General features: G+C 40.7%; 1 protein-coding gene across 4 annotated transcripts in view; it reads right to left on the bottom strand.

The window, feature by feature from the left end:
- The window catches only part of hyal2b (hyaluronidase 2b), a 54,767-nt gene that overhangs the window by 22,468 nt on the left and 18,238 nt on the right, over positions 1-14,061 (bottom strand). For 2 of the 4 annotated variants that reach the window (XM_061932699.2, XM_061932698.2), the window contains exon 3: positions 13,817-14,061. This exon is cut by the window's right edge and continues 43 nt beyond it. In XM_061932699.2, coding sequence (XP_061788683.2) covers positions 13,817-14,061 — 245 coding nt within the window. Of the gene's footprint in view, positions 1-10,617 lie in introns of those variants that run through there. The other 2 variants (XM_061932697.2, XM_061932696.2) reach the window with 1 other exon arrangement.

Consider the following 14,061-nt stretch of genomic DNA (forward strand, 5'->3'; position numbering starts at 1 on the left):
GTCGTTTTCACTCAACACTCTCACAATCGCACCCGGAAACAAACCCACACCAACCGGAATCAAACCCCGCCTACTTCTCTGAGCGCGAAATTCATTTGGGCTGACAACGTTCTAGTGTGAGGAGCTCCTCAAAACTCCGACGCATTTAGGAAAAACATACAGAAAACAAAAATAACTTACAGCGGGAGCATGTAGGACTTTCGCCGTCTTTTTCGATGATGTTGTCCCTGAGCAAGCCTTCGACGGCGGCCTCCTCTGGAATCTTTGACGGGAGAAAAACCTTCTCATCCACAGCAAGCGAGCCTTCAACGACTTCGTCGGCGGCCTCCTCTGGACTCTTTACCGGGAAAAAATCCTCCGCATCCTCCGTAAGCAAGTCTTCAACGGAGGGACATTCGACGTCTTTTTCGACAATTTTGTCCGGGAACAATTCTTCAATGGCAGGACTCTTTTGTCTTAAAACTTCCTCCTCCTCCTCCTCCTCCGCAAGCTGGTCTTCGATGTAGACTTCTTCGGAACGTTTTGGCGGGAGGTGTGATGCCGTCGAACGTTCGGTTAAGACCGACCAACGTGCCAGAGGCGTAAAAGAAACATCTGTAAGTAAATATATATATATATATATATATATATATATATATATATATATATATATATATATATATATATATATATATATTGTATAATGTATGTTTTTTCTTGTAAATTGAAAATCATTTGACTCACCAAACTGTGATTGTGAAAAAGAGATCTCTTTAGAATCTTCCCACATCCCCTCTATAAAACAAAATAATGATTACAAATAATATCAAACAAATCAATAGTTTAAACTCACCGCTAGAGTCGTTTTTCAACTTTGTAAGATGAATCAAACAAAGCTCGTTGTCTCTTACTTCTGCGTCGACTAGATCATCGTCTAATAAAATAAACCAATAACGTTGTAAAACAGAGGTAATAAAACAATGTAAAAAATAACCAGTACTTACGCAAAATGGATGAAGCTTCCCCGAGAACGTCCCTCGGCTGAGCGTGAATTTCGACGCGGTGTTTAACTGCTTTTATTTAGAATAAATACTTGTTATTATATAAACTCTAAACAGATATATTACAATCAGTAAAAAAAAAAAATAATTACCCCTCATTCTCAAAACCCTCTGAAGAGTGTGCTCTACCAGAGTTTTTCCAGCTTTTAAATATGTTTTTCAGCATGTATCTTGTTATTTTCACGCACAAAAGTGTATCAAGGTGAGACTTTGTGTGTGTGTGCGTATGTGTGAGAAAATGAGAGCACCTGGTGTTTATTACGCGTGTGATTTTTGAACATTTTGAGGACTTTTGACCACTTTTCCAACTTTTCTCCCCCACTCCTCCCATGTCTTTGTCGGGGTTCACAAGGCCGGCTGCGGGACTCGTGGGACTCCTCATACCCCCCTCCCTCTGACCTTTCCATAACCCCACCTCCTCTTCTAGGGTCATCAATCATTTCTGACACAAGGTGTATCCCGGTCATTAATCATTTCTGACACAAGGTGTATTCCCCCCTCCTCCCCCCTCCCTCTGACCTTTCCATAACCCCACCCCCTTTGACCTTTGACCCCAAGGTCATTAATCATTTGACCTTTTGACCCTAAGGTCATTAATCATTTGACCTTTTGACACCTAGGTCGTAAATCATTTTTGACAGCTAGGTCGTAAATCATTTTTGACATAAGGTGTGGACTTGTTCTCTCTGGTAGACTATGGATGGATGGAAGAATACACTGAGTAACATCGGCCCTCTTCTTTTCTCCATTTATATAAACGACCTGCCATCTGTACGTGAGGATGTAAATATCCAGATGTATGCCGATGACACGGTTATTTGTAGTTGGGGGAAAGGACGCTGAAATGGTTGCCAAAAAACTTACAGCAGCCATGGAGAAGATGGCCAGATGGCTACATGACTCTAGTCTTACATTAAACATTAAGAAAACGGCAACAATGTATTTTGTAAACAAATATAAATAATTATATTTTCCAAATATAACTGTTAATAAGGAAATAATACAAAATGTTAGTGAATATCGTTACCTGGGTGTCATTTTGGACCCAACACTTGGCTTTTAAAAAACATATCAAACAGATGGGCCAGAGACTTAAGTACAACATAACATTTTTCAAATGTATCAGGAATTTGTTAACACTGGAGGCAGCTCAAACTTATTTTAATGCAATGATTATGTCTCGTTTTTATTATTGTATAATGATAGGCTCCAGCACCCCCCGCGACCCCAAAAGGGACAAGCGGTAGAAAATGGATGGATGGATGGATGGATGGATGTTGGTCCCATGCAAGCAAAATGACACCTCGGCCAATGGAATCCTTGCACAAACCATCCATCAATCCATTTTCTACCGCTTGTCCCTTTTGGGGTCACGGGGGGTGCTGGAGCCTATCTCAGCTGCATTCGGGCGGAAGGCGGTGTACACCCTGGACAAGTCGCAACAATCGCTCCAAATCCTTGACAAAAACCACAACCCCACCATCACTGTTTAGTTCTCCAAAAATATAGATTGTTCAATTTTGCTAACATTCAAAGATTAGCATCAATACGAATGGCCCATCGAATCCTAAATAAAACTGCACCAGCGCCACTTAAGCACTTTGTCCAGTTTACATCTGCTGTGACAACTATAAACACACAAGCCTCCACCAGGGGGCAGTGTAGCGTACCCAGGTGTAAAACCTCTTTTGCACAATCCATCCATCCATCCATTTTCTACCGCTTGTCCCTTTTGGGTCGCGGGGGGTCGCTGGAGCCTATCTCAGCTACAATCGGGCGGAAGGCGGGGTACACCCTGGACAAGTCGCCACCTCATCGCAGGGCCAACACAGATAGACAGACAACTTTCACACTCAGATTCACACACTAGGGCCAATTTAGTGTTGCCAATCAACCTATCCCCAGGTGCATGTCTTTGGAGGTGGGAGGAAGCCGGAGTACCCGGAGGGAACCCACGCAGTCATGAGGAGATCATGCAAACTCCACACAGAAAGATCCTGAGCCCGGGATTGAACTCAGAACTACTCAGGACCTTCGTATTGTGAGGCAGATGCACTAACCCCTCTTCCACCGTGCCCCATCCATCCATTTTCTACCGCTTGTCCCTTTCGGGTTTGCGGGGGGTCGCTGGAGCCTATCTCAGCTGCATTCGGGCAGAATGCGGGGTACACCCTGGACAAATCGCTACTTCATCACAGGGCCAACACAGATAGACAGACAACATTCACACTCACATTCACACACTAGGGCCAATTTAGTGTTGCCAATCAACCTATCCTCAGGTGCATGTCTTTGGAGGTGGGAGGAAACCGATCAGCCTTTTCATATAAAGCGATAAAGGAATGGAACGACCTCACAACAAACTTGAAAAGTCAAACTCAAATACAGAGTGGGCCAAAATTTAAAACTGAACAAAGCCGCGGGCCAAGGTTGAACAAATTAACCTTTAACGTACTCTACGAGCTATCGTCATGTCCGCTTTTCATCCATTCTAACATCGTTCAGACCCAGTCACAAGATATGTGCGGCTCCTGTACGCACACACGAGCGAATGCAACGCATACTTGATCAACAGCGATACAGGTTACACTGAGGGTGGCCGTATAAACAACTTTAACACTGTTAGAAACATACGCCACACTGTGAATCCACACCAAACAAGAATGACAAACACATTTCGGGAGAACATCCGCACCGTAACACAACATAAACACAACAGAACAAATACCTAGAATGTTTTGCAGCACTAACTCTTCCGGGACGCTACAATATACACCCCCGCTACCACCAATCCTCCCCCCCACACACACACACCTTGTAGCGTCCCGGAAGAGTTAGTGCTGCAAAGGGTTCTGGTTTGGTGCGGATTCACAGTGTGGCGTATATTTCTAACAATGTTGAAGTTTTTTATTCGGCTACCCTCAGTGTAACCTGTATCGCTGTTGATGAAGTATGCGTTGCATTTTAATGTGTGTGCGTGCAGAAGCCGCACATGTTATGTGACTGGGCCAGCACTCGTTTGGCTGGCTGGCGTTTGGAAGACTCCCGGGAGGATCGGCGGGCCAGCTTTAGTGTTAATTTGATATCGCCTCAAGGGCCAAGTGAAATTACACGGCGGGCCAAATTTGGTTCGTTTCACATAATAAAATAGTCACAGATCAAATAGTCTATAATTAACAAACTCTTACCAAGGCTTTATTTTGCCCGATAACAAACTAATGACACATTCATCTTGACTTTGAACACACTGCCCACGAACGAATTAAGGGCATACTTACTCAACAGCCATACATGTCACACTAAGGGTGGCAGTATGAACAATGCCAACACTGTCATAAACATGTGCCATATAAACCACACTAAACAACAACTAATGTAAAGTATCAAACAACAGAAGAATAAGTGATTATTACATTTTAACAGAAGTGTAGATAGAACATGTTGAAACTAAGCAGATATTAACAGTAAATGAACAAGTAGATTAATAATTCATTTTATACCACTTGTCCCTCATAATTTTGACAAAATAATTGAATGATAAATGACACAATATGTTACTGCATACGTCAGCAGACTAATTGGGAGCCTTTGTTTGTTTACTTACTACTAAAAGACAAGTTGTCTAGTATGTTCACTATTTTATTTAAGGACAAAACTGCAATAAGAAACATATGTTTAATGTACCCTAAGATTTTTTGTTAAAATAAAGCCAATAATGACATTGTTTGTGGTCCCCTTTATTTAGAAAAGTACCGAAATACTTTTGGTACCGGTATCAAAATATTGGTATCGGGACAACACTAATACACACACACCGAGCACCAACTGGCAGAAATGTAGATTGGCGCCTATGATTCCAGGTATAGTAAAGCGCTAAATAAATAGAGACCATTTATCATTACACTTTATAAAATATTTATAATGCGCATTAACAAAGAACAGTTAATATTATATGTCGATTCTAAACAAAAAATAACTTTTAGCACATCAGTAAAAGCCCGGTACGATCTACCATACGTAGAGGCCAAAGGCCGTAGTTGCCATAATAACTTTTTGATTAATTTTTGGTTGAAACATTGTAAATTCATTTGGAAAGAAGATTGTTTAAGTCAAGGGGGTGTCAAAGTAATTTTAGCTCAGGGGCCGCATGGAGGAAAATCAATTCCAACGTGGGCCCGGACGAGTAAAATCATGGCATGATAACTTAAAAATACAACTTGGACAAGTTGAGATTGTTTTATTTGGTTTTACTTCGGCCCAAAATAGAACAAGCAAATAATCCTCTTGACAAAACACTTCAAGTTAGTTAAATTCTGAAGGAAAAATTGGTGCAGTTTCAAAAACATCATGAAGAACACAATCAACTTAGACTTCATCTCAGTGTATCTACAATGTAGTGTTGTAACTAGGGATGTCCGATAATATCGGCCTGCCGAAATTATCGGCCGATAAATGCGTTAAAATGTCATATCGGAAATTATCTGTATCGGTTTTTTTATTATCGGTATCGTTTTTTTTGTTGTAGTTTTTTTTATTTTATTAAATCAACATAAAACACACAAGATGCACTTACAATTAGTGCACCAACCCAAAAAACCTCCCTCCCCCATTTACACTCATTCACACAAAAGGGTTGTTTCTTTCTGTTATTAATATTCTGGTTCCTGCATTATATATCAATATATATCAATACAGTCTGCAAGGGATACAGTCCGTAAGCACACATGATTGTGCGTGCTGCTGGTCCACTAATAGTACTAACCTTTAACAGTTAATTTTACAAATTTTCATTAATTACTAGTTTCTATGTAACTGTTTTAATATTGTTTTACTTTCTTTTTTATTCAAGAAAATGTTTTTAATTTATTTATCTTATTTTATTAATTTTTTTAAAAAGTACCTTATCTTCACCATACCTGGTTGTCCAAATTAGGCATAATAATGTGTTAATTCCACGACTGCATATATCTGTTGATATCGGTATCGGTTGATATCGGAATCGGTAATTAAAGAGTTGGACAATATCGGAATATCGTATATCGGCAATAAGCCATTACCGGACATCCCTAGTTGTAACGATACCAATATTTTGGTACCGGTACTAAAATTATTTCGATACTTTTCAGTACTTGTCTAAATAAAGGGGACCACAAAAAAATTTGCATTATTGGTTTTATTTTAACAAAAAATCTTAGGGTACATTAAACATATGTTTCTTATTGCAAGTTTGTCCTTAAATAAAATAGTGAACATACTACACAACCTGTCTTTTAGTAGTAAGTAAACAAATAAAGACTCCTAATTAGTCTGCTGACATATGCAGTAACATATTGTGTCATTTATCATTCTATTCCAGGGCGTTTCAGAGGCGGTATAGTACCGAAAATGATTCATTAGTATCGCGGTACTATACTAATACCGGTATACCGTACAACCCTACTACAAAGCAATTCAACTTTAAGTCACAGCCCGTATAGGATAGAACAAAAAATAAAATAAAGCATAAATACAAATTATTTTATGTTTTCACTACCTCACTTGTCATTTCCACTCTTCACTTTCTTTTAATTTGCATGGAAGACAATACATTTCACAGAACTATATCAACGTGCAGCATTTTAAGTGTTTATTATACTCCTGTTTGTTTTTAAAGCCCCACTTTACCGTGTACCTCTTGCTCTGTATACATGCTCGCCCCAGTACAAACTATTTGCTTGACTAACAGAATTGCGATTGCGACATCCAGTGGACTCATTTAGAACAGCAGTTGCTTTCATTTAAATATGCAGCTCAATTTTACACTTAGCAAACTCATCTCTCGGGCCGGATTGAACCTGTCAGGCCCGCGGGCCGCATGTTTGACATGCGTACTTTAAAGGCCTACTGAAACCCACTACTACTGACCACGCAGTCTGATAGTTTATATATCAATGATGAAATCTTAACATTGCAACACATGCCAATACGGCCGGGTTAGCTTACTAAAGTGCAATTTTAAATTTCACGCGAAATATCCTCTTGAAAACGTCTCGGTATGATGACGTCAGCGCGTGACGTCACGGATTGTAGAGGACATTTTGGGACAGCATGGTGGCCAGCTATTAAGTCGTCTGTTTTCATCGCAAAATTCCACAGTATTCTGGACATCTGTGTTGGTGAATCTTTTGCAATTTGTTCAATGAACAATAGAGACAACAAAGAAGAAAGCTGTAGGTGGGAAGCGGTGTATTGCGGCCGACTGGAGCAACACAAACACAGCCGGTGTTTCATTGTTTACATTCCCGGAAGATGACAGTCAAGCTTTACCATTGGCCTGTGGAGAACTGGGACAACAGAGACTCTTACCAGGAGGACTTTGAGTTGGATGCGCAGACGCGGTACCGTGAGTACGCATGCAGCTGCGGCTTCCAAACATTTGATCGCTTGCCCGTACGTGCGTGCCGCTATGTGCATGTCACGTACGTAACTTTGGGGAAATATATGTGCTGTATGAACTTTGGGGAGGTGAACGGTACTTTGGGCTGTGGGATTGAGTGTGTTGTGCAGGTGTTTGAGTTGTATTGGCCGGTTATATGGACGGGAGGGGGGAGGTGTTTGTTATGCGGGATTAATTTGTGGCATATCAAATATAAGCCTGGTTGTGTTGTGGCTAATAGAGTATATATATGTCTTGTGTTTATTTACTGTTTTAGTCATTCCCAGCTGAATATCAGGTCCCACCCGCCTCTCACAGCATCTTCCCTATCTGAATCGCTCCCACTGCCCTCTAGTCCTTCACTCTCACTTTCCTCATCCACGAATCTTTCATCCTCGCTCAAATTAATGGGGAAATAGTCGCTTTCTCGGTCCGAATCGCTCTCGCTGCTGATGGCCATGATTGTAAACAATGTGCAGATGTGAGGAGCTCCACAACCTGTGACGTCACGCTACTCGTCTGCTACTTCCGGTACAGGCAAGGCTTTTTTATCAGCGACCAAAAGTTGCGAACTTTATCGTCGATGTTCTCTACTAAATCTTTCCAGCAAAAATATGGCAATATCGCGAAATGATCAAGTATGACACATAGAATGGACCTACTAACCCCGTTTAAATAAGAAAATCACATTTTAGTAGGCCTTTAAGTAGTGTAGAATTGGTGCAAGGTTGTGTCCTGTGCTTTTAAGAGGCGGTGACAGTTATGCTGCCACGGGTGATACATCGAAGTTTGATTTGGGGTTGTTTGGTTGTTGAATAAAGACAGAAGAAGCACTGTGGGATCTGAGCCGAGGATGTCGTTGTGGCTTGTGCAGCCCTTTGAGACACTCGTGATTTAGGGCTATATAAATAATCTTTAATTGATTGATTGACTGTCTGTCTTTACATTTGGAAGAAAGCTAGCTCATGTGTTTAGTGTATGCTTGAAAATGGTGGAACAAGTGTGAACAGCGTCAGAAGACTGCTGTTGAACTAGTGAAGTCATACTGAGGATAGAAAAGACACCGTGGAACTCGACAAAGAACAACCAGCATCGTTACAATAACCACGGCTAGAAAGTGTCTGTCCCACACGTACTGAAGCAGTTGTGTACAGACCAAGCCCCGGTTTTAAATCAAGTTTTGGCACAACACCTGTGCAATTAAAATTAGACTACAAAACTGGGATGAGAACCAGATATGGTTTCCGGTTAAAAATGGTGACCCTGACATCATTAGCCAGGCGGTCTATGTCACGCCCCTGACCAAGTGACTGCATGTATGTTTATTTACATCAACTGGAAACAAACACATGCACTGTATGTTTGTGATTTTTTACACTTAGTGCATACGTTACCATATCTGAGTTATCGTGTAGAAATATGGGAAAATAACTACAAAAGTACACTTCATTCACTGTGTTACAAAAAAGGTCAGTTTGAATAAAACATCATGTTGGATATCAAGAACACGCACACCCTTTATTCATTGAAATTCAATGATTTGGTGCATTTGCAAAGAGCTACAATGATGCTCAAAGCAAACTATATTAAAAGTTAAAGTATCCATGATTGTCACACACACACTAGGTGTGGCAACATTATTCTCTGCATTTGACCCATCACCCTTGATCACCCCCTGGGAGGTGAGGGGAGCAGTGAGCAGCAGCGGTGGCCACCCCCAGGAATCATTTTTGGTGATTTAACCCCCAATTCCAAACCTTGATGCTGAGTGCCAAGCAGGGAGGTAATGGTTCCCATTTTTATAGTCTTTGGTATATAAACTGCTATAGCCAAGAATGTGCAACAATTCTTAAGTGAAATATAACCTTAGGGAAGAAATCCAACTCAAAACATTTGTATGCACGTACAACATTTAAAACCTCCAGCATATCAGTATGTGGAATTAAATTATGGAATGGATTAATAAACAATGTACTAATATGATTTAGTTTTGGAAACTGTTCAAAGTCAGTGTTTAAAAAGTACAAGGAAGAATTGTGATAACCAGCTAGAACACAGGTGTCAAACTCAAGGCCCGCAGGCCAGATCTGGCCCGCCACATCATTTTGAATGGCCCGTGAAAGCTTGGAAATAATATGCCTCAATGAAGTACTTTATCTTTCTTTCTTTTTCTATTTTGACAGATGCAGTTATATATCTTTTCAACTTTATCCATCTAATAATGCAACAGATGTTATATTATCATACATTCGAAACATTTTGGGGTAAAAACATTCATAAATATCTACTTAGCCGTATGATTTCGAAGAAAGTTATCCATCAAATTATACACTGTAAACATAATATATTTTTTTTTTTTTAAACAGCTCGGTCTTCAGAATCCGACCAGAAGAAAAAAAACTGTGGTACCATTTTTACATTTACAGTGATACACTGTGAAAACAGCAACCATATTTTTTATGCAAAAAAAACAAATAAAACACTGGCAATCACCAGAATTTTACAGTAAAATAGTATGAACATTTTACTGTTAATTTTATGGTAAAATTCAGCCATTGTTTTGACCGAAAAATCCACAGATTTTTTTTTTCTTACAGTGTAGGTAAAATATACATGTACTAATCAAATGCATAGGTAATCGTTCTTTTATTAATGTTACAAGTGGCCTCTGAGAGCAGCCAAAACTGCAAAGTGGACCTCAATGAAAACGAGTTTGACACTCCCTGATCTAGAACATTCCTGAAAATTAGATTATTTTACTTATCTTATTATGTGAGCCCTAATTGACTGAACTATTTATGAAGACAACTGTTATATTCATTATTCATTGATTTAAAATGTCTAACAAATTGAGACAGCAAGTGTTTTATTAATTGCAAAGAATTGGAAAAATTGTAGGATTAAATAAGGTTTGCTTCTTCCTACTCCTTTTCGGGCATGTACGGAGAAATGAACACATGAAATATGTGATGGATCTGATTATAAATGTTCAAAATGAATTTACTCTACAACCATATAATATAGTTGAAAAAATGCACAATGTCATCAACTTACATGCATTTGACCAGTGATGTAAAATGTTTTTAAATAATCCAATCTCACATTTAAATGATCTTTTATTTATTAAAAAAAAAAGGGATCTGATAAAAGATTACACAAAAATGTCAAACGGTGTAATTTATTTTATTGCATTTGAGCAAAGTAAGGCATTAGAAACATAAAGGTAGTGACAAACCAAGTGATTACAACAAAACTATTATTGCATTGCGAGTACGCCCGTCTTGTACCCGCAGTCAAAAAAAACAACTTAATGTGACGGAAAAACGTGTTAAAGTGCAGAATGTCATTACGTTTGCAGCATAGTAAACATTCCACTGCCTTTTGTGATATTCCTTTTAGGCAGTTAAATACCCTTTTTTGGACATTTTGGCATGGAGAATAAATACAGTACCTACTGTAGATGTAAACTGCCCAGAGAACCTCAGCTACCAAGAATAACAGAAATAGTATCTATGGTGTCATCACAGCTGCAATGACAGGAACTCCGACATCAAATAAAATAATGACGCAATTTAAAGTCAGGCAATTGAACCAGTTCATTGACACATATGTACTGACACATATGCAGTTCAATATGGAGAAAGGTGGGGTTTTTTCCCCCCCCCGGAAGCAGGACGGCAGCTTAAATATCCATCAGTTTTTGTTTTTTTTCCATACTCATACAACTTTCACAGCTCTACATGAAGGGATAGGATGATAATTTCCTTGCATGTTACATGCCACTGTTAACCAGCAGGATGCTGAGATGAAGACTACAATAGAAAGATGTCAATTATGACATCTGTAAACATTCAGAAACAACAACAAAAAAACAGGCAGGTTCAGTCATGAGGTTTTGTAAAATCGCTCACAATAAAGAGCACATAATACAATAATAATCTCTTAAACTATTTTGGTTTCTTTCAGGAGGAATGAATTGGTGAAACCAACACGATGAGCTTGAATAAAATTCCTTAGTCAGCTGGATGATTTGTAATAATTGATCATCTTTTCATATTATATTGTTTAGAATGTGGAAATGCGGTTTATGTAATACAACCTGAAAACTATGAGGTGTGTCGTCATTTGTTACCACTCACGTATCCAGCATGAAGTCTGACTAAAACAAAAAACAGCAGAGCTGCAGGCACAGTTGAGCAGGCCCTCGCATCGCTACGCAAATCAGGGTTTCTGCCAGGACTTGTATTGATATTGGTATTGCTGAGCTAGGCATCAAAGCCTCCTCTGATATCTCACGGGAGAGCCCCAAATACTTCACAATTTGTGTGTGTCGTATCCGTAATATTAATTTGGGAGAAGTATAACCACAGTTTTTGGCGAAAAATGGCCAACTTCCTGTATGTCTACAAACATGAGCTCTTGAAGCTTTTCCTGAACCAGATTTCGTGACGGTCCATGAAACAACTGGCGGGGGCTGATTTTTGATGTACACTATATTGCCAAAAGTATTTGGCCATCCATCCAAATGATGAGAATCAGGTATCCTAATCACTTGGCCCGGCCACAGGTGTATAAAATCAAGCACTTAGGCATGGAGACTGTTTCTACAAACATTTGTGAAAGAATGGGCCGCTCTCAGTGATTTACAGTATGGAACTGTCATAGGATGCCACATGTGCAACAAATCCAGTCGTGAAATTTTTTCGCTCCTAAATATTCCAAAGTCAACTGTCGGTTTTATTACAAGAACATGGAAGAGTTTGGGAACAACAGCAACTCAGCCACAAAGTGGTAGGCCACGTAAACTGACAGAGGGTTCAGCTAATGCTAATGTGCATAGTCCAAAGAGGTCGCCGACTTTCTGCACAGTCAGTTGCTACAGAGCTCCAAACTTAATGTGACCTTCCAATTACCCCACGTACAGTACGCAGAGAGCTTCATGGAATGGGTTTCCATGGCCGAGCAGCTGTATCTAAGCCATACATCACCAAGTCCAATGCAAAGCGTGGGATGCTGTGGTGTAAAGCATGTCCCCACTGGACTCTAGAGCAGTGGAGACGCCTTCTCTGGAGTGATGAATCACGCTTTTCCATCTGGCAATAGGATGGACAAGTCTGGGTTTGGAGGTTGCCAGGAAAACGGTACATTTCCGACTGCATTGTGCCGAGTGTGAAATTTGGTGGGAGAGGAATTATGGTGTGGAGTTGTTTTTCAGGAGTTGGGCTTGGCCCCTTAGTTCCAGTTAAAGGAACTTTTAATGCTCCAGGATACCAAAACATTTTGGACAATTCCATGCTCCCAACCTTGTGGGAACAGTTTGGAGCGGGCCCCTTGCTCTTCCAACATGACTGTGCACCAGTGCACAAAGCAAGGTCCATAAAGACATGGATGACAGAGTCTGGTGTGTCCTGACCTGAACCTGATAGAACACCTTTGGGATGAATTAGAACGGAGACTGAGAGCCAGGCCTTCTCGACCAACATCAGTGTGTGACCTCACCAATGCGCTCTTGGAAGAATGGTCAAAAATTCCTATAAACACACTCCGCAACCTTGTGGACAGCCTTCCCAGAAGAGTTTGAAGTTGTAATAGCTGCAAAAGGTGGACCGACATCATATTGAAGCCTATGGGTTAGGAATGGGATGGCACTTCAAGTTCATATGTGAGTCAAGGCAGGTGGCCAAATACTTTTGGCAATATAATGTATATTAACTGTAATTTGAGCTTTTTTTTTTTCTCCAGAACTGCTGAAATGTGACATTTTTCACCAGGATTTAAGCACTTTTATGCACATTTAAGGCCCTCAGAAATGCAAGGAGAAACAGAGAATATAATAAACATTGTTCTTTTGTTCCCTTATAAAGCAAGTGTGGTCGCTCATCCGGGTTGGTAGATTTGGGGAGGGAGACAATATGGGGAACTGAAGAGTTTTTTAGGGATTTTTTTTTTTACGTACAATCTGTCACAGGGTGTGATCCAGCACTTGGAAGATCTTCTGAAGCATTTTGCCAGGCTTACATCGTTTGTTGTCGTGAGCACATTTGGAAAATATGACTACTGTAAGTAACAAGGATCTGATCTTCAGGGATTTTCATTTTACACTCAACAATCCAACTATTGTTGTTCTGGTTGTTGCTTGGCATGAGCGGTGATTATTTTGGGTTGCTTCACTTCCTCAGTGTAGCAGCATGAGGAGTCCTAGCGGGAGTACGAAGCTAAGCGACCAGGTTATTAGAACAGAGGGAGCTCTATTTTGCCCCTGTTTCTGAGCACAGGCCTCGCCCTGGTACCCGCTGTAGCACTGGCACTGGAAACGTTTGCGCAAAACCGCCAGTTCGGCCTTGCCGAGCTCGCCGCTCACCTTCAGGCGGCCGCCCTCGCGGCTGATAGTGTGCTGCGAGGCGCTGAGGTGGAGGTACGCGTCGTCGTCCGCCCGCTTGCGCAAACAGCGGCCGTGGAGGTGGCACAGCGCCCGGCTGCACTGCTCTGCCGCCGTGGACACGTTGAGCAGGTAGTGGCGCAGCGGTCCGTCGAGATAGACTTTCAGGGTCGAGCAGCTGCTGTTGCTCGAGTAGGAGGAGTCCCCCCAGAAGATGACGCCCGCCG

Source organism: Nerophis lumbriciformis, linkage group LG38, assembly GCF_033978685.3.
Source record: "Nerophis lumbriciformis linkage group LG38, RoL_Nlum_v2.1, whole genome shotgun sequence".
Classification (NCBI taxonomy): Eukaryota; Metazoa; Chordata; class Actinopteri; order Syngnathiformes; family Syngnathidae; genus Nerophis; species Nerophis lumbriciformis.